The sequence below is a fragment of the Phyllostomus discolor genome, chromosome 2, assembly GCF_004126475.2.
Source record: "Phyllostomus discolor isolate MPI-MPIP mPhyDis1 chromosome 2, mPhyDis1.pri.v3, whole genome shotgun sequence".
Lineage (NCBI taxonomy): Eukaryota > Metazoa > Chordata > Mammalia > Chiroptera > Phyllostomidae > Phyllostomus > Phyllostomus discolor.
Window position 1 is genome coordinate 117919009 of NC_040904.2, and position 22887 is coordinate 117941895.

General features: G+C 36.2%; 1 protein-coding gene and 1 pseudogene across 3 annotated transcripts in view; both read right to left on the bottom strand.

Annotated features, from left to right (window-relative positions):
• Positions 1–22887, bottom strand: part of XPO4 (exportin 4) — a 114440-nt gene that overhangs the window by 36438 nt on the left and 55115 nt on the right. For all 3 annotated transcript variants that reach the window (XM_028531894.2, XM_036018407.1, XM_036018406.1), the window contains 3 exons: positions 20310–20422; positions 15782–15939; positions 15355–15529 (listed from right to left, as the gene is read on the bottom strand). In XM_028531894.2, the coding sequence (XP_028387695.1) occupies positions 15355–15529; positions 15782–15939; positions 20310–20422 (446 nt within the window). The remainder of the gene's footprint in view (positions 1–15354; positions 15530–15781; positions 15940–20309; positions 20423–22887) is intronic.
• LOC114514234 lies at positions 16727–16823 on the bottom strand (annotated as a pseudogene).

A 22887-nucleotide genomic window follows, 5' to 3' on the forward strand; every position in this document is an offset into this window, starting at 1 on the left:
TTTTTTTTTCCTTTTTGGCTTTGGAAATACACTGTTCATGAATCATGAGAATCTCTGTAGGATATAGCTACAACTCAGTCTCAGATTTCACTTATACTATCAACTTCACCATCATTAAAGAGCCTGGAGTGCTGCTGTCTCTTTTACATTTATCTTCTGATTTGTTTTCCCATTGTGAAATGTGTTATTCTGGCATTTTCCTTCTCTTACTATTATGAACAGAAAATGAAAAATTCTGAATTCCTTATGTATCCAAAGAAACTTAAATTAAAAAAAAAAAAAAGACTTAAAAGCTGGTATCTCTAGACTTCCTTTATAGCTTCTTGGAAAATGCAATTTGAAAATAGAAAAATAACAAATAGCAGCTATTTATTTTATTCATAGTGACTGAGTTCATTATTATATCATCCTTTAGATGATTCCATCACTCCTCCACTTCCTTATTTTAGACTTTTTTAATAACTAGTAATTGATGAGTAATGGTGAAATACTTCCTGAGGTTATAAAACATCAAAATTTTTCAAGATACAGGAGAAATCAGATCACTAATATCAATAATGTATTTCAGACTTAGAGAAGAGTATGACATATCCATAAGGCAACTGCAAGATGGCAAATGCTCTTTTTGTCCCGAGGTCTCCAAAAAAGAACAAAATCAGTGTTTAAAATAAAAACTAAAAGGAAACTAAAAGATCAAAAAAGAAACTAAAAACAAGTTACTGAGGGTTGAAGAATGCTGTAAAAAATCAGTTCAAGCACCATCTGTGGTCATGGGAATGAGGATTCTATTCAATGTCTCCTATTTGAAGCTTCTCAAGAAATTTTTTTTTATTTTTAATTTTTAATTAAATTAGGAAAAATTTCTGAGGAGAGGTGAGCTTTGTACCTCTTTTTGTACCGGATCCTCTTAAGGAACTGTATCTCCCAGCCTACTTCAAATCTAAATAGTCAAATTTAGGCCTGGCCAGGTAGCTCTCGGTTGGTTACAGCAATCATCCCAATACGCCAAGGTTGCATTTTCAATCTCTGGTCAGGGCACATATAAGAGTCAGCCACTGAATGCATAAACGAGTGTGACAACAAATTGATGTTTCTCTCTCTCCTTCCCCTCCTTCCTCTTTCTAAAATCAATAATAAAATTTTTTTAAATGTTTTAAAAAATAAAGTGTCAAATTTATTATATACAGATAAGCTGATAGTTTGTATATCAAGATTGCTCTTTTTCTCTAGGAAAAGAAAATCTCTTGATTTTCTTCTCTTGTTTAATCCCTAAAATGTTTCAACTACAATGCTCATTACCGAATGTAGAGCTCCTTGCCCCTAGATAGGGAGTAATTACATTTACATAGTCCTAAAATTACATTCAGCCCTTTGAAGGCGACCACCAAGTTGCTGTGGCCCCCAGTGAAAGTGAGTCTGACACTCATGCTCTATGATACACTCACTCTGCTAAGATTGCCTGACTCATGAACAGTAGCTGTGAAGACTGGCCTTAAGTAGACAAGATAGCAGCTGAAGGGTTAATTGAAAAATGAAAGTGAGTTTAGAATATCTACTAACAGGAGTCACATGGTGATTTATCTGTAAGAATGTTTGCTGCATCATTACTTGAAACTGCAAATAAAGTTATTGAACCATTCTCCTAATCTTTTACATCAAAAAACATGATTTTGAACACCAATTCATGACATAAAACTACTCATAATAATATAAATAAAAAGTAATGATTTTATTTTTATTTAACTCTAAATGGCATACCTTAAAATCTGGAAAAAAGACATCAAAATATTAACAAATTCCAGAAGGTGAAATTATAAGGATATGGTTTACTTCTAATTTTTTGCTTTTTCAAATTAATTTTTACAAATAATGAGTATTAAATGTCCATAGGGAGAAAAAGGTATTATATAATTTGATGTATGAATAAAAAGATAACATGAAAGTGATAAGTGATGAGAGTTTGAGAATTTTAATTCAAATTCATATAAGTTTGAATTACTTTTACCAATGAACATAGAACATTTTTACATTAAAACTGTATTCTGAAATTATCTTAGTAACAAAATTGTAATTATAAATGTGAAAAAAAAATAAAAGTAAAATTTTAACCTACAAGAAACAGACACATTCCTTATTGTTAAATTTGGTATGTGGAGATAACCTGAATTCTCACAATTTTTAGTTAGTAAAATTCTCCCCCTCCCCAACCCAAATACCAGGCTCTGTAAATTTACAGGTGAGAGCTACTCAACTAGCCAGAAAACAACCAACCAAACAAAAAACCACAATCTTATACAAACTGATTTAGAGAAGAGAAAAAGAATGCCAGCTACAGAGTGATCTGTGAGGCTAGTATAACTGATACCAAACACATCAGCAGTTCATAAATGACTGAGATACATGGTGATCAAGTTCAATTCAGAAATGCAAGGGTAGTAACATTAGAAAAACCAATAAAAGCAATTTATCACATTACTAGATTAAGCAGAAACACATTTAGTAATATTCAATACTCATTCATGTTTTTAAAAAACCCATTAGCAATTCTGATAAAAGATAGCTCAAAAACATATAGCAAACATTATTCCCAATCATGAGCCAGAAAAGATGTCTTTAGTTACCCCTTGTATTCAACATTGTACAATAAGAAAAAGAACTATAGCCCTAGCTGGTGTGGCTCACTGTATTGAGTACCGGCCTATGAATCAAAGAGTCCTGATATGATTCCTAGTCTAGGGCACATGCCTGGGTTGCAGGACAAGTGCCCAGTAGGGGAAGCACAAGGAACAACCACACACTGTTGTTTCTCTCCCTCTTTTTCTCCCTTCCTTCCCCTCTCTAAAATAAATAAAATCTTTTTACAAAAAAAAAAAATAGAAATTATGAAGACCACAAAAAAGCAATATTGTTATTACTCAGAGATGATATAATTGTCCATATAAAACTAAAAAACTCTAAGGACAAATTATTAGAGCCAATAAGAATTTTGAAAGACTAGTATAAAAACATACACTGCATTTCTCTATGCCAGGAGCAATCTGAAAAACCAGGCTAAAAAAAGATACTACTTACAATAGCAACAAAAATAAAAGGTACTAAAGAAAAAAATGTCCCTTATTAAAAGACAATAGATTAGACTTAAATTTGTATAGAAAAATACATTTATGGATAGTGGTGATAAAGTCGTGATGCCCATTTCTCACTAAAGGTTGCCTATAATCCCAACCACAACCCAACTTTACCACAGAAAATTTGTATGAAAGAACAAGCAGCCCTGGCTGGTGTGGCTCAGTGGACTGAGTGCCGGCCTGTGAACCAAAAAGTCACCAATTCGATTCTCAGTCAGGGCACATGCCTGGGTTTGTGGACCAAGTCCCCAGTTGGGAGCATGCAAGAGGCAACCAATCGATATATCTCTCTCACATCAATGTCTCTCCCTCTCTTTCTTCCTTCCTTCCCTCTCTCTAAATAAAGAAATAAATTTAAAAAAAAAAAAAAAAAAAAAGCAAATGCATCCAAGACCCTTCTAAAGAACTGGAAAGTGGACACAAGAAGGAGGGAGAACAACACTTGTCCTGTCATACCCAGACATCTACTCAAAGTAAAATACAGGTAAGACAAACTGACCAATCAAGAAAAACCCATTTATATGCAAGGACTAGATATATGACAGCAAAATCCAGCAAATCATTCTCATTGAGAAAGAAGGTCTATTTAATACATGTTGCTGGAAGAAAAAAAAAAGTAAAAAGAACCTAGTGAATTCTTATTCAGAAAAAGTATTTTGCAAACCATGTATCTGTTATGGAGTTAATATCCAAAGTATATAAAAAAAACTCATAAAACTAAACAGCAGGACTTCCAGCCAAGATGGAGGTGTACGCAGGCACACTGTACCTCCTCGCACAACCAAAAGAAGGACAACAACAAATTTAAAAACATAAAACAACCAGAACTGCCAGAAAATCGAACTGTACGGAAGTCCAACCACCAAGGAGTTAAACATTCATCCAGACCAGTAGGAGAGGTGTAGAGGGGAAGCTGGGGTAAAAAAAAGGCCCACGGCAAAGCAGCAGCTGGCAGACTGGGTGAGGCAGTGGCAGGTGGACTACGCAGTGCCACATTTGTATTCAGATAAACCGGGAGGAACAACTGGGGAACGAGACAGACCACAAAACCCAGGGTGGCAGCATGGGGAAATAAAGCCTCAAAACCTCTGACTGAAATATTCTGTGGGGGGTGCAGCAGGAAAAACTCTCAGCCTCACAGAAGACTCTGTCAAAGAAACCCACAGGCTCCTAAAACACACACAAACCCACCCACCTGGGAATCAGCACCAGAGGGCCCAATTTACTTGTGTGTAGTGGTAGGAGTGACTGAAAGCCAGCAGAAAGCAAAGCAAGTGGCACTGTTCCCTATTGAACCCCTCCCCCACATACAGTGGTCACAATGTAGCAACTGGGTTACCCAGCCCTAGCAAATACCTAAAGCTCCGTCCCTTGGAATGTAATAGGCCCTCTGAGACCAAAAAAAAAAAAAAAGGCCCAAATGAAAGAAAAGATCAAAGTTCAGAAAAAATACAACTAAGTGACAAAGAGATAGCTAACCTATCAAATGCACAGTTCAAAACACTGTTAATCAGGATGCTCACAGAAATGGTTGAGTATGGTCACAAAATAGAAGAAAAATTGAAGGCTATTAAAAGTTAAGTAAAGGAAAATGTTCAGGGAACCAACAGTGAAAGGAAGGAAGCCAGGATTCAAATCAACAATTTGGAACAGAAGAAAAAAATAACATTCAATCAGAACAGAATGAAGAAACAAGAATTCAAAAAAGGAAGGAGAGGCTTAGGAACCTCCAGGACAACTTTAGACGTTCCAACATCTGAATAACAGGGGTGCCAGAAGGAGAAGAGGAAGAGCAAGAAATGGAAAGCTTATTTGAAAATATAATAAAGGAGAACTCCCTAATCTAGCAAAGGAAGTAGACTTCCAGGATGTCCAGGAAGGCCAGAAAGTCCCAGAAAAATTGGACCCAAGGAAGCACACACCAAGGCACATCATAATTGCATTACCCAAGATTAAACATAAGAAGAGAATCTTAAAAGCAGCAAGAAAAAAGGTGAGAGTTACCTACAAAGGAGTTCCCATCAGACTGTCAGCTGATTTCTCAAAAGAAACCTTACAGGAAAGAAGGGGCTGGAAAGAAGTATCCAAAGTCATGAAAGGCAAGGACCTACATCCAAGATTACTCTACTCAGCAAAGCTATCACTTAGAATGGAAGGGCAGATAAAGTGCTTCCCAGATAAGGTCAAGTTAGAGGAGTTCATCATCACCAAGCCCTTATTATAGGAAATGTTAAAGGGACTTACCTATAAAAAAGATAAAAAATATGAATAGTAAAATGACAACAAACTCACAACTATCAACAATAAAACCCCCCCAAAAACAAAAACAAAAACAGACTAAGCAAACAACTAGAACAGGAACAGAACCAAAGAAATGGAGATCACATGAAGGGTTTTTAGCAGGGAGGGGAAGGAGGGAGAATGGGGGGAAAGGTATGGGGAATAAGAAGCATAAAAGGTAGGTACAAAATAGACAGGGGGAGATTAACAATAGTATGGGGAATTTAGAAGCCAAAGAACTTATATGAACCACCCATGGACATGACCTAAGGTGGGGGAGGCGGGGGAGGATACAGATGGGGAGGGGTGCAGGGCAGAGGAGAATAAAGATGGGGGAAATGAGATAACTATAATAGCATAATCAATAAAATATAGTTAAAAAATTAGTTCCTACTAAAAAAACCTAAATGTCAAAAAAAAAAGAAAAATAAAATAACCAACAAATAGATTAAAAATGGGCAAAGGGCGTGAATAGACATTTTTTCAACGAAGACATACAGGTTGCCAACAGGTACATGAAAAGGAGCTTAACATCACTAATCATCAGGGAAATGAAAATCAAAACCACAATGAAATACCACCTCACACCTGTCAGAATGGCTGTCATCAAAAACACAAGAAATAACATGTGTTGGCAAGGATATGGAGAAAAGGGAACCCTTGTGCACTTTTGGTGGGAATGTAAATTGAAGCAGCCACTGTGGAATCTAGTATGGAGATTCTTCATAAAATTAAGAAATAGGACTAACATTTAACCCAGAAGTTCCACTTCTGGAAATATATCCAAAGGATACAAAAACATTATCTCAAAAAGATATATGTACCTCCATGTATACGGCATTATTATTTACAATAGCCCATATATGGAAACAACCTCAGTGTCCATCAATGGATTAATGGATAAAGAAATTGTTATATATAAACACACATACACAATGAAATATTATTCAGTCATAAAAATGGGAAATCCTACCATTTTTATATCATGGATGGACCCTGAAGGCATTGTACTAAGTGAAATAGGTCAGACAAAGAAAGGCAAACATCATATCTCATTTATATGTAGAATTAAAAACAAAAAACAAACCCACCAGACTCACAAAAATTAGACTTGTAGATTTGTGATTACTAGAAGTGGTGATGGAAGAAAAGGGTCAAAATGGTCCAACCTTGCAGTTATAAAATAAATAAGTACTAGGGATGTGATGTACAACTTGATGACTAGCTAACAGTGCTGTGGGATATGCAAGTTCTTGAGAGTGGATCCTAAGAGTTCTCGTACCACAAGGAGATTTTTTTCCCTTTATTTTATTGTATCTATATGAGATGACGGATGTTAGCTGAATGTATTGTGGTTATCATTGCACAGTATGTGTAGGTCAAACCATCATTTTGTATACCTTAAACTTATACAATGATGTTCTCAATAAAACTAGGGGGGAAAAGAACAGAAATTATAAACATAAATGAATAAATGTTGCTGGAAAACACCTGTTAGCCATATGGAGAGAAGTGAAATTAAATCTTGATACCATATTCAAAATGAAATTCTAAGGTGGTAAAGTCGTGAAAGGCAAACTTTTTAATTTTTTATTTAGTGATTTTAGAGAAAATATTCTTCTCTATTTGAACAACAAACATCTATTTGTTGTTCCATTTAATTATGCACTCATTGGTTGGTTCTTGTATGTGCCCTGACCAGAGATTGAACCCACAATGCTGGTGAATCGGGAATATGCTCTAACCAACCAAACTACCAGGACAGGGCATGAAAGGCAAACTTTTAAAGCATTTAGAAGAAAACACAGGAAGGATAAATATCTGAAACAAGGAGCTAATAATGCAAATCACAAAAGAAATGACAGTGAGTTCAACTATGATGAAAAATGCTCGCTCATCACAAGATACCACAAAGTCTAAATGCAATTCTGTCCAGGACTAGATTCTGGAACAGAAAAACAACACTGATGGGAAGGTGGTGAAGTCCAAATAAAGCATGCAGTTTCATTAATAAAAATGCAATGCTATTAATTTGTTAGGTTTGACATGTACCATGGTTAATGGCTATATAAGATGGTAATATTAGGGAAACTTGGCAAAAGGTATATAGAAACTGTACTATCTTGGTCACTTCTCTGCAAATCTAAAATGGTTTCAAGTTAAAGGGGAAAAAAAATACCATGAAGTGAGAAGAAGGGCCACAAGATGGGAAAACAGAGCTGTAACAGGGTGTATAGAGAATTTGTGCAAATCTGTAAAAGACAACCTAATAGGAAAGGGGCAATGAACTCAACCAGTCTTTCATACAAACGATCATGGGCATTATACATTTACAGTATGAAAAGATGTTCAATGTCATTAGGACCTGGGAAAGCAAATTAAGACCATGTTTTATACTTACAAGTTTGGCAAGAACTGTGATTTTGAAGACCTAATAATGTTAGAGAAACCTGGTAAAAGGTACATGGAAACTATCAATGGGAGGGGCACACTAGTATCATCAACCATGGTACTTGTAACATTCTCCCACTGGGTCATGGGTTCACTCCTGGTCATTTTATTATATTTCAGAATAGCATATGTTTTTGTCTGTATCAAACATGATACAATAGAATCATCTACAGTGGTTTTGAGGACTAAATAAGGAATATATAATGATCAAACACAGTGCTAAAAAGGCTAACACAATCCTCAATTTGTTATAATCAGGAGAAGAAGGTGATTTTATTCCTAAATAGTTATTGAATGCTAAGAGCTAAGCATGGGAATATGAAGATCAAAGATCCTTTCTTCCCACAGAAACATCTGTGGCCTGTTTATATACTCCAGAAAGCATGTGTTTTACAGACATCAATTGTTAAGTCTTAACAGTTTCTCTTGCCAAAATAAACAAACTGGTACCACATCTTAAGAGGAACTTAGGGAGTAGCATCCTCTGACCTCCAGTGTGTCAAGAAGTAGGGTATATTCCAAAAACTACCTTCACTGTTCTTTTACTACATATATCATGCATGCTATTACAGTTTATTCATATACAGAAAAATACAAATAAAATGTGAACACCTTTTTGTGGACAGAATTCAACAGTCCCTCCTATGAAGCCCTCCCATTCATCAGATGGTGCTTTAAAATAAGAGCTAAAAACTGCTAAAGAGCCTTCTGGCTCCTACTGAAGACCAAGTAACTCATCAGGCAAAGTGTGAGAAATGTGGTTAATGACAACCGGCAACTAGAGCTTTCAGCCTAATCACAGAAAGCTGAAACCTAACCGGGTGCTTTTGCACAAACCCTTGGCCCTGCTCCACGGCCACCCTGGCCAACACCCAGCAGCCAAGCCCAAGCACGTGCACAGTGATGACGGCGGCGTACCAGTGAGACACTATGTGCTCACACCTCAAGTATTGGCAGGCCTGCTGCCAGAAAGGCTTTGGAAAGGGGCTTAGAGCTTATGAAACTACTTGACCCCACTTTACTCCATTTGAGAATGAAGGGTGGGGAAGGTGATCAAAATATGATATCAGCACTTACATTTCAATGCCCATAATTATCTTGGAAGTGCACAGGAGTCTACAGCTCTTCAACCATACGAAAAAGGCTGTCTTTGTCTGGTGTGATATAAAAAGCCATTCATTGCACTTATGAAGATGCTGCCAAACAAAGCTTTAGAAAGAAAACTTTCAGTATGTAAATTGCTCCTTTTTTTGCCTTCAAATTAAATTTCAGAAATTGAACCTAACATTAGTGTTTGATTCCAACTACATAACATTCTGGAAAAGGCAAAAATGTGGAGACAATAAAAATATCCATGGTTGCCAGGGGGTGTGGTAGGAGTATGAACAGGCAGACAGAGCACGAATGATTTTCAGGGCAGTGAAACTACTCTGTGTGATACTATAATAGTGGGTACACGATAATTTACATTTGTCCACACCCAGAGAATGTACAACACCAAGAGTGAACCCTAGTGTGAACTGTGGACTGTAAGTGATTTGGACGTGTCAATGCTGATTCATCAGCTGTAGTTAATATACCATCTGGCGGGGGATGCTGACAGTGGGAAGGCCACATGTTTGAGGGGTGGGGAGGATGTAAGGAACTCTTTGTTTTCACTCAATATCACTGTGAATCTGAAACTGCTCTAAAAAAATATACTGTGTGTATATACCTAACATCAGACACTGCAGAAATGCACAGGTAAGTCTTGTATAGAAGACAAATTTCACATATATAGTAGTTCCAAGTTCAATTGTTATGCTGCAAATTCCAAAACTACTCCTAACTACAACAGTACTACAGTTACTATGAAATTTTTGGTGTAAGCCACCCCACATTAGGTTTTTCTCTACATGTAACAGCAAATAACCAGCATGACAACTCCAAATCTTTTCCATGGAATTGGGAAGCGCTCTCTTCGATCATTAGCAGTGTCTTCATATGTAAATATAAATTACATGAGTTAGCTTTCAAAAGTATTGAGACACAGTCATAAGTAGTAAGACTAATTTTCACATGGAAAAATTTATTCTAAGGAATAACCACCTTGAAGAAGTTCCATGACCTTGTATTCCAACTTCCATCTGGAGGGTGCTGCTGCCATATTACACAATCAGAGCTCATAGAGAATGGGAAAACGTACCATCAACACTGGCAGGAAATTTACTTATAGCCTTCTTTCGCAAAAATAATGAAAAAAAATCATTTGGCAGAAATAACTTATGCAACGATAAAAAAATACTTGTATAACAAAGGGTTAAAAACTCTAGGTAAACATTAAAGGAAGAATAGGCTCTATCAATATACTATTTCTTAATATGGATGGTTGGTATACAGTTGTTCATTTTATTATTCTTATAACTTTTATATACATATAAAATTTTTACTTAATATAAATGAAATCTTTCACAGCCATCTGAAACTCTACAGGCACTAGCACAACCGCCATAGCCCAATGACAGGTCAAATAACACATGAACTGCACAGAGCAAAACATTCTCAGGACAGGACCATGCAGGCCCAGAGATTATAAGCGTGAGTACTGAGATCCTTTTCCTAGGACAGCAGTATCATTTAAGGCAAATATGGAAATAACAGCACAAAATAAAATTAATTCACTCTCTCATGATTTTTATTTAACTTCAGAGTACCTGTGCAGCTGACAGTATTCCTGGCTTCTGAAATCCCTCAGAAGAAACTGATTTAGTGGACAAACAGTGCAGCTGTTCAATGAATCCTATAGATAGGTCACTTTTAAAAATCGACCCCACAAAAACACCATAAGTTTGAGTTATGATTGACAATAGAGTTTTTAAATGTTACACTGCTAGATTAACATACTGTTTTCCTTTTGGAAATGCATACCAACTTCCAAATTCTTAATGCTAAAGAATATATATGAATTAAACACCATGCCTGGCACGTGGTAGATATTCAGTATATATTTATGGAAGTGAATTAATCCAGTAAGGCTCCCCCTGAACTGACATCTCAGGAACTCCCCTGGCTCACTTGAGTAGAAAGCCAACCCTCTCTCTACTTCACTGTAGCATTCATTTTGAACCACTGGCCATCTGGTTTATGTTTCTAATGCTAGTATTATAACAATACAAAGGATACCATATGGAACAACAGTTATGACAGTAAATAAGCTTTATTCTAAATCCACTACCCACTATCTCATGTGCCAGTAGTCTGTAAAATGTAAACAGTGGTTCTGTGCTAGGACTGGTGGAGCAGCCTGAAAAAAAAAAATCAGAGCTGACAAGTCAGCATTGGTAAAATTATAATCCAACCAGAACTAAATGAAACATTGAAATTATTTTCTAAAAATTTATTTTAAGAAGAATCTATATTTAAGATGTAATAGTAACCAATTTTCTTCCAAATATCATAGGAGAGCCAAAGTTAGTTAATATTTTTTAAAAGTCCACTTTAAATGTGCAAGGTTTAAAAACACCCCTGCATCTCACTTACTTCCTCGGTGTTTCAGGCAGAGAGAGCCCATAAAGGCTGGCCGGTGTCTTGCTCTGCACAATACCAATCATCAGAACTGCTGGGTGGGAGCACAATGTGGCTACCAAACAGTCCCTCCTCTCATGAGCTCAGTTCATTGTGCTGACATCACCATTCCAGAAAGTCAGCAACTGCTTGCCCTCTTATCACTGAAATGTCCCCCAGCTTTGCTTCCCACTGCTCAGTTTGTAATCTGGCCTCAATGTACTCCTTTTGACCATATCTCCTCTCCACAAAGTATTGGATTGGTCAAAAAGTCCGTATGGTTTTTTCTGTAAAATAGAAGACAGTTTTTTGTTTTCACCAATAACTTTACTGATTTGGATACCTTGAGTATGTCAGCTATCTCCTGCATGGTATAATGCTGATTGTTCTCAAGTGCCTTAATGTCCCGATTTAATCATAATCAGCTTCAACTGGTCTACCCAATAGTGGAGCATCATCCAGCAAGAAATCTCCAGCATGAAACTTCACAAACCACTGTTGACATGTTTGATCAGTCACAGCACCCTCTCCATACACTGCACAAATATTTTTTTGTTTGTTGCATTTTTACCTTTCTTGAAATAATAAAGCATAATACACAAAAAAATGTTGCATATTTTTCTACCAATCTTAGTTTTTTTTAATGCATACTGATATGACAGCTGTCACTACACAGTCTTACAAAATTGTTTCGAATGAAGTTAAAGACAACTAAGTGCTCAGAGAGCCATCATCCGAAAAAAAACAAACCAATTTTTTGGACAACCCAATAATTGTCCAGGGAGCTCGAGAAATCAGTCCTGAATTAAGATTGCTGAAGTTTAAATGCACCCATTCACCCAGTAGGCATTATACTCTATAATGAACTCCTAACAATCTCATCAAGGATCTTTTTCTTTACTACCTTGTCCTGCTGGTCCTGATAATGAGCTACAAATGTTCTAAAATTTAATGTAAAGTTCTTCCTTTATAAAGTTTATCTGCCACCACCTCCTTTAGTATCCACTGCACACACCCAAACACTCATATATTTCAGTGCTTAAGCAGCATGATGGCTGCTCAATGTGTTATGTAGCTTCTGTGTGGTGGACCTACAGGGGACTGAACTTAAAATTCTCTACTGACAAAAGAAATCAAGAAACCATAGTACTGAGTCTGAGTCACATGCACTTCAAATTTCACTGAATCAATTCAAATGCATTTGTGGAATAAACATTTTATAAAATAGCACAATAATATGGGCTATTTTGTTAGGATTTTAATTGTTTAAAGTCAATAATTTCATCTCTACAAACATTCTCACCTCTTCAGTCCAGCAACAGACAGTAATTTGATATCCAAGGGACAATGAAAAAATCCTTGGCTTCGGTAAGACTCAAGTAATAGCAATAAATTTTAACAGCCAAGGACAACGTGGCTAAAAATTTGAGCACAGAGTTTCAGGTCACTGCAAGGTGAGGATTAGTCACAAATAGTCTCTTCACATACAGGCCACTGAGCAAGGACATGCTTCATAAACACACACAAGCATCAGGAATTTTTCTTTCCACCAAGATGCTTTTTTTTTCCTTGCTACAGAAACATAATCAAGATCTGAGACTTGAATTTCTAAAAGGGATACAATCTATGAGTGTTCCTAAATAAATGTAGTTTTAAAAAAAAAAATTACAATAAAACAAACGTACATGCTGAATGTTTTCCTACCAGAAAAAGAAACTCATTTGATATTAGACAGAAAACATTTCACAAAATTAAAATTATAAAGAAAATTAATGTTAAAATTAGTAGTTTGCAAGAGTTACTTTTACTTGGTAAGACAGTACAGATGATATACGCATTCAAATTTATCATTATTCTTCCACATTTTATTGTGCATACATACAGGCACCTTCATATAGTTAATCCACTTCATAAAACATCAGAAGTTATCATTCTAACTATACCAAGAAGGACACATGCTCACAAATGTAAACCAATTTGCCCAGGATTGATAATTGGCTCACAATGTACCATGTCTCTCCAAAGTTTATGATTCTTCTTTTCCACGCTGACTCCCAAAGCAGTTTTTCATATCCCTCAATTGTTCTATTTACACATTTTCCACTTTGGTTCAACAACTCAGTATCATGTGCTGGCACCACAATCACAGACTACCCAGGGCAACAAGGTGATTTGACCATGGTCTCAGAAGCTTCAGTCTGGGTAGCGGAAGGCTGAGATGACACTGAGGAGGACTCCTTCAGCCTTTGGGCAGCTCACCCTGAGGGGGTGCTCCCTGCCCCAGCCTGACTTCACCAATCTGGCCAACATGGCTACTGTGAGTCATGCAAGCTTTACACAAATCTCTTCCCGCTGCCTTTTTCAAGAGGTAACAAATTATTGTTTAAAACATTTTAAAATGTCATAAACAGGTCGATTAAAAGAAACTGATTAATGAAAAGAAATGAAACCCATCAGGTCTGTCCTAACTACAGCACACCTCCTTGTGGAACAAGCATACTGCTCGGAAAGTGTGTCTATTTCTGTGTCAGACCTTGGCAGAAAAGCTGTTGCCAAGTTGTCTGTCTCCTGGTGAAAATAAATAAACACTAACCTCCGCAAACCAAGAATACTCTGTATCTTCCAGTAATTCTTCTATAAAATGTTTAGGAACATCCTTAACCCACAAACAGAAACCAAAAAGTAGCTGTATTTCTAAAAATCAGGTAAATGTGCTGTTTAATCTATCTGATTTAGAAAAAACACAAACCAAGAGGGGAACAAAGTACAACAAAACCATGTTAAAGAAAACCAGACTAAGAATCTGTGAAAATCTGAACAGGGTTTAAATAAACTTTAAATATTAAAATTTCCCTGTATTTCCATGCTAAAACATAACTTTTCCCCCTGAGAAATTCCAATCTCACATATGATGCTGTTAAGTTTCAATTCCTCCTCCAATACTGACATTTTTTCCAACATACAAATATCTGCCTGACCGATTGCTTCCCCTCCAAACTGCTAACACTCAACCAGATAAGCACAACCATTTCCCAGTTTCTTTGATCTCTGAGCTGCTAAGGGTTACAAATTCACACTGCCAGACTCACAACCAAGGGGCTCAGCTAAGATTTAGCATGAAATTCTAACAGATAGCTGTACTCTTTTAACCCCTACAGTCCTTGAAAAAGATCCACATTTTGATTCATAAAGAGAAAAACTAGTTTTACAATACATACTTTGTAGGAAAATAACCAATGATTTCTCATGATTAATGTGGTTATTCACAGTAACTATTACAAATGCAGCTGTGTTGTCAAGGAGTTTTTGTACATATTTTCTAAATTAATATAAAAATTTAGAAAATATACATTTGAAAATTTTTACCAAAAACATCTTCAGTATGGTTATTGGCCTTAATTTTAATGTAAATTATATTTTACCAAGGAATACATACTACTAAACCATAGCAAAAAAAAAAATTAAAGAGCACAGTCTAATCAAAAAAAGTATGTTTAAAATTATTTGAACCAAATAATATTTACGTAATTTCTGGGTAAGTCCAAATTTTAAAAATTCTCAATTAATATATAAAGTTATACATAATCACGATCGTACCACAAAGTTAGCAGCACCATTTAAACTTAAAAGTTATCACCGTTAAAACAGGCCTTCAATATAATTCTTAATATAAACATTTCATTCCATTTCCTACATTAAGGTACTAAATTATCACAAAGTTAAAATCTCGAGACCAATAAATTTAATTTACCTAAGTGATTTTAATCCACAAAATTTTCAAAAGTCATGTTTCCAAACAGACTGCCAAACAATTTGTACATATAAACAAACGTGCAATTTTAACAACAGCTACCACTGCCTGAAAATTGTCACTTGTCACGAGAAATGTCACAAAGGCACAGCACTTTCCTTGTGAACAACAGACGCCACATATTTCAGAATATCCACTTACCACTTCTTCCAGTGCAGCACTTCGCCCAAAAGAACAAGTGAGGTGTGTGAGGCAGTTCACGAAGGACGAGAAAAGTTCACTTGGAATGGCAGTTAAGACGTTTCGAGGGAACACAGTTATCAGGTTGCTGATAATGCTGGAGATCCCCACAGCTTCAGAATCTTCTATTTCAATTCTACGAACCAGGTAACAAGTGTTACTGGTGGTAAAAGGCAAGTTACAGTAACTCATTTCTTAACATGCAAAAATTATCACCTATTCATTAATTACTACAAGCATGTCCCTATATTAATTTCAAATTACTCATATAACTCAAAATATATAAAGGGGAAAATAAGCACTAGCTTCTTTCTTCTAAAGAAGCTGTTAGGCATAAATAAAAACCTAGAAGTTCCTTTTTTCAGTGACAAAGGGCAAGTATACCTACCCATTGATAGTACTCAGTAAACCCTCAATGAAGTGTGCTAGGTAGTCAACCTGTGCTCCTTCATCGGGGAAGACAGGTCCATGCAGAGAAGCTAACTGGGCGAGGCACTGCAGAGAATCTTGTGCCATATCCGAATCCTCTCTGATTTTTCGATGTACCTGTTAGAAAGAATTACTAATCCATAAAAATAAATTCTTCTTTTGTAAGGGTCACGTGTCTATCATGCCAAATGAGGTAAGAGAAAACTTCACAGTAGCTAGTTATTTCTAGAATATTAATTCCTGAATTAAACTAAATTTGAGAATGTTCCTCAGTCCACTTTACATTATAGGCCATGATTTTAAACATATTAATTAATTTTAACTGAAGGCTACCTACATTTTGAAAATTGAACTGTGTTCAGTATGCTATGACAAAGACAGAAACAGATGCCAGCCAGTGAGACGTACTGCTTCTTCTAAAAACAGCAACAACGACAGTCATCTGTATTATGCTAGCTATGCCTCGCTACAGCTCCTTGCTAAAGTTAGCAGGCAAGTTCAATTAGGAGTATACAGATGCTGCTTTAGTGGAAGTAAACAGTTGCACATAGAGAAAACTAATACACCGCTCAATCCCCAGACATCCATTCATTCAACTGATACAAAGCACTCTCTCAATAACTGAGACTGCCTAAAATTTGCTTCAATCTCATTTTATCCTACATCATTAATAAATGCTAAAATATTTTAAAATAAAAGTGGTATTTAAATCTACTTTAAACTTAAACTAGGCTTTACTTCAGTGATGCCATACCAATGTGAAACACCTAGTACACAGTGTTCCTTATGAAGGAAATACTCCCAAAACACTGCTCCCTAATTTTACATTGTTACTAATAATCTGATTTTAAAGACGCTTCCTTTCTGTGAGCTGACCTAATTAGAACAGCAAAGGAAAAAAGGAAAGAAATTGTGATACTTATACAACATGTATTTGTACAGGGGCCATGCTAATCTCTGTATCATTCCAATTTTAATATATGTGCTGTTGAAGCGAGCACTATTTGTGATCATTTCCTACTTTTCACAAGCATCTGAATCCTTTAGCCCTTCTTTTCCTACACAAATCTGTCTGCTTTCTCAATGTAACATAATTTTAAACATTTAATTCTCTATTTGTTCCAGGTTATGTTCACTTTAACTCTGTAAATCCTAATAATTACTTGTAGACAGACTGTTTCTGAAGCATTCACTGGTATAGTGCTGAGACACAATGAACAAACACTAAAAAAATCCTTATTCACCAACTGATTCCATTAAGCTTTAATCCCAGAACTTCAGGGGTATTAAGAAATTTAAAATACTAAAAAATCACAAAATTAATTGATCTACTAACATGTTTAAAGTATGTTACCCTCTTCTGTCTACAACTACCACCCACGGATCAAATCTGGCCTCCAGCCCATTTTGTATGGCTGTGGTTTTTACATTTTTATGTGGCTGTGGGGGTGTAGGGAATCAAAGAATATTTCAAGACATGTAAAAACTATACAAATTCCACATTTTACAGCAGTTGATAAAGTCTTACTGGAACAATGCCTGCTTGTGGGGGGAGGAGGGAGCTGTCTAAGCTTTTTCTGTATGACAATGACAGTGGCAGAGTACAGTTGCCCCCAACACCTGCACATCCTAATATTTTCAAGGGCCTTTTCAGAAGGAATTTGCCAATCCCTGTCCAGAACAACATGAACAGTCTTCAAAATATAGTCTATACTTTAAGTTTTATATAGTAAGTTTAAAGTACAATACACAAATTCCTATATCCACATCTTCTAATTTATGAACTTTTTGAACACAATTCATCTGGAAGCTCCTTGTCTGAAAACTGTAACTAAATTTCTGTCATCATGCCCTTGCACCTAACAAACATTAAACATGATATCGATAGATATAGTGTATCAATGGATACAATGCATTCTGGGACAATAGTAGGTTTCTTCTTTGCCCAGAGAGCCAAATGTTGCTTGTTCTAGGTCTACAAGTGACAAATCACAAGAAAGAATACCTCTGATGAAAGAACATTTATTGTGAAGTAACATACTGTCCTCAGAGCCTACCTATGCTACTCTCTGAAATATGAGCCACATAAAACCCACAATGAACCAATAATTCTTATATAATATAGTAGATTTATGCCCTTCTTCCAATGTCAGCATTAAACTGGGGGGGGGAGGGGATGGAGACAACTATACCTGAACAATAAAAAAAAACTGAATTCATCACACAAATAGGGAAGAAGCAGAGAGATAAGGAAAAGCCAAGTCTAGTAGAACACCTAGAGAGCTGAATGGTGAGTCAGGATAAGGATGAAGACAAGGAGCAGAGAGAGTCAGTGAATGAGGTGATGACTTCTATGGAACACACTGACCCTGAGATGTCTGGAGGCCTTCCAAACCCAAACCTCCAGTAAGCACTGGGATTATAAGGCCCTGGACTCCGGAGCAGCCTGTGCTGAATATAGACCTAGGAGTCATCAGTGTAGAAGTGGTGCCTGAGGTCCTATGTGGGGAAGGGGCAGCCCAAGGAAAGTGTATGCAGTGAGCAAAGTTGAGAACTGACATAGGAACACTACTATTTATGCGAGGAGCAGAGAAAGCAGAAATCCTAAATGAGACCAGAAAGAATCTGACAAAAGAGATAGGAAGAATTAATAAGACGGTTTTTCTAATAGCTTACGGAGGAGAGGAAAACAGAGAAATCTGTGAACTTCACAAGGGCAAATAACTACTTTAGGTTTAATACATTCCTAAAATCAGATAATCAACGTACTTCATCTTGACTCCATGCAACAGTATATTTATGTTTATCTACTCAATACAGAAGTAGCAATATCTCATGGAAAACTGCTTTTAATAAAACTGCTTTAGGTAATAAATTCATATAACTGAAAACCACCTTAACAAAAACTGAAATTTAAAAAAGATTAGTGGCTGTCATTTTTCTAACATAAAATTTAAATTGTTTATAAACTACTTAAATGAAAGTAAGAGGCCACACACACAAAGCTGTTAAAATAACAAAGTGAAAAAGGGTTAACTTTGAAATTCAAAACTTATTTAAATGTGGTCTTTCACAGCTGACAGGAGCAGCTGTCTGGTTTGTGGAGACAGCTGTTCAGATTTGGAGCTGCCATTTCCAGGGCTGCCAGCAAGTTTTCCACCTTTGCACAAACTGCTGGAATGAGCAACACAAACAACTGAACTTGGATCCCTATCAAAACACTTTCTGCCAGATGAGGCAGACAACAGAATTTTTCAATTTAGCTATAATGACCTCTTTGATATTGACAGTGTTTTTATTCATTATTTCTGATTCAAAGAAAAAAGTAGAAGTAATGCTTACTCTGAATCTTTCCTCAGAAAACACCTTAATGTTTACATCCATGAAACACAGTTCTAACATTAGTAAATACTATTTTTAAAATCTGAAAAGGTAAGAAATTATAATTACTGTTTAGAATTAAGCAATATAGTCTTTTTTTAATTGATCTTTATTTGGACCTTTGCCCTAATCATTACATTAAACTTATATGCTCACACTGAAACAGCACTCAGCCTCCAACACACACACACACACACACACACACACACACACACCCCCCTTTCCCCAGCTTCCGACTATTATATTGGAGTTGTGGGCAAACGTGGAACAGAATGCTTACTTCTTTACATTTAGCAAATAAGAAACAGCACTAGTTAAAGTTATAATTCAAATAAAGTATATGCAATAACCCTAACTTCACCCATGTCTGATAATTCATACCTAAAAAGTACACTAATCTAGAACAGCAGTTCTCAAAATGTGGTCCAGGGATCCCTAAGGGTTCCTAGGACCCTGCCTGATTATCTTGAAGAGCAAAACATTTTCCTATAATACTAAGACAGTATCTGTCTCTTCCATCCTTACTGTCACACATGTATACAAGTGAAGCTTCCCCAAGGCTATACATGGTATATAATACTACAACCAACCGAACACAGAGGCTGATGAGATCAGTTGCCTTGTATTAAACCTGACATTAAAGAGATTTGCAAAAATGTACAATGCCACTCTTCTAATTTTTTGTTTTTGAAAAAATAGCTATTTGTTAAAATGTTATGTCATGGTTTGGTATCATTATTTTTAAATGAGTTAATGATTTTGTCAAGTTCTTAGTTTGAATTTTTAATATGGCAAATGTTAATAGTTGTAACCCACGTAAACAAAAGCTCTTTGGAGTCCTCAATAATTTTTAAGAGTATAAGGGGTTCTGAGACCAAAATGTTGGAGAACTTCACTAGGATATTAAGCCCTTCATAATTCTAGACACTTTCATAAATTAGCAAAAACATTTCTATGTAATTTCTGAGTGAGCAGATACATTAATCAGAAGGCTTTACAGGACAAAAGCAATGTCTGCACTTTCACTTAAGAAAAGTACAGAAGCATGTACTCCTTCAGTGGCCCTTCCTGATGCCTTTGGTACTGAGAGGAAAGGTACAACTTACTGTAAAGAAAAGCTCCATGACTCTGCTATCCAGAAGGGTCTCCCGCCAGGACTCCGTTGGCTTTAACAAAACATTTTGTGAGGATTCAAACATGGCTATATAATGTCTGCCCAGTTATCTGGTGTCAAGGTCAACAACAATAACATTCTTACTTTGTCTAAAGTATAAATACACCCTAAATATAACAGGAGCCATCCAGAAAGAATGTAATGGAAACAGTTTAAGCCTCTTCACATATGCTACATAATTCATGCATGAAGCTTAGGAATAAAAGGCATTAAGTGCTGAAAAAAAGAATGCTATAGGAATGTAAGGTAACAGTGTCATTGTGATATGGCACACTGTAGGAATACAGAAACTTTGATGATCAGAGATCTTAATGGTGGTGACAGAAGGATGAATATTCATGCAAAACAGATGCCAAAATATACACCAAACAAGAGAAATCAATTTCTGCATGTTTATCCTATCATTCCCCGCCAATATCTTGTATTAGCTGAAACCACAAATACAAATATGAGTCTCACATAGTCTACTTGGAAAAATAGCATTTCCTCAAAAGAAATGTATTCAAGAACAAACATACATCACATGGAAGAAGAAAAACCTCCCATAAGAGTAACCAAATATCAATTCCATACAAAGAAATGTTTAGTTCACATAAAAATCTATCAATGCTCATTTAAAAACCTAGTAGACTAAAAGTCAACTTCTATGGTGTTCAGGAGTTCCACATCAAACATACTTCCAGCGTGTGCCATGACAAAGTAATAACCCCTTGAATAAAAGCCAACCCTCAAACATGCTTCTAAAAGAACACTGTCTTTAGCATACATGTAACCATAATATATTTCTAAGAGTTTATGAGCACAATTCACTCAATGACAGTGACATGGTAACCAAAGTCTTTCAGAACTAGGAAAGCTTGGGGGCCTAAGACAGTAATTCTGCCCATCCCACAGCTCACTGAATGCCCCTCTGACGTACATCCACTAGGCTACACCCTATCAATTCATGAGAAACTGGAACAGGTTATTCAAAACCGCATCTTGCAAAACATAAATATTAAAACCCAAATCATTAACAGAAAAACAATAAAGGCAGTGATAATGCTTTGGAAACCATTTTTTAAATTTTACTACTTAAACCCCTTTTTAAATCTCTGATGTTATTCTGTGTCTGAAGAACGGGGGTGGGGGGCTGCTAGTTGTTTCAAAAGACAATCTGCTGACTGGACTCTGAAAAATCACTCCCCTCAACGGATAAATAAAAATGAGACTCAAACCAGGTCCATCTCAGTTCCAATTTCCTTCCCTCACCTGCCCCCTTGTGGAGGTAGAGGGAAAGTCCAAAGCCAAAAGAAAAACGGTAGGAACTCAATAAAGCAAGCCTGAATTTTAAAAGAGAAAAGAAATCAGCCCATAAATACTATTTTTTTTTTCAGCGTGCTAATAGTTTCTAAGATGATCTCATGTTTTCACTAGATACCTAAGGTTGTTAACAATGTGACCTTCACTCACAATATAACACCCTGATTAATACTAGGTCTGCCCTGGCTGGCACAGCTCAGTGGATTGAGCATGGGCTGTGAACCAAAGCATCACAGGTTCAATTCCCAGTCAGGGAACATTCCTGGGTTGCAGGCCAGGTCCCCAGTGGGGGCCACATGAGAAGCAACCACACATTGATGTTACTGTCTCTCTCTTTCTCCCTCCCTTCCCCTCTCTAATAAATAAATTAATAAATAAATAAATACATAAAATCTTTTAAAAAAAACATACTAGGTCTATATGTGGTTTTATTTTCCAGCTCCAAACCTGGAACGGGTTTTTTCTGGCATGAAGTTTGCCTTCCAATCAAGAAAGTTCATTTTTAAGGCACCTCATTCACAAAGAGTCATGCTGATATTTTTCGAAGAACCACCACCCATCCCTGTCACTCAGCCCAGTACTACCACCACCAATACCACATTCTCATAATAAAAATGCACATATTCTACTTTGTATAAGTTGCAACCATATAACTTAATTATATATAATATCTCTCTACTAAAAAAATATATGTAATTATCCCCATAAGTATTTTCATAAAAATAAACATAAAAACAACAAAAAGAACAAGAGAATAATAAATGTAATGAAAATTTTAAGAACAGTGCTATTCCAACAAGAAATGTATGTTTTATCCCCGGCTGGTGTGGCTGGAGCATGGTCCTATAAACTGAAAGGTGGTGGGTTCAACTCCCAGTCAGAACACATACCTAGTTTGCAATTTTGGTCCCCAGTTGGGGCTCATGCCAGAAGCAATCCATCAATGTTGATCTCTCACATCGATGTTTCTCTCCCCCTCTCTCCCTCCCTTCTCCCTTCTCAAAAGAACAAAAAACAAACAAACAAAAACCCAGTATGTTTTAGTTAGCAGACTGTGTGAGGAAACTGTTGAAGTTGCTGCCTCTGAACAGCAGGCCAACAGGACTCTTCTGTGCTACCTGAAAAGAGTACTATGAATGTTCACATATTACTTTTCAATTTTATAAACTAATTAGAAGTATATTATAATATGAATAGAATACTCAAAT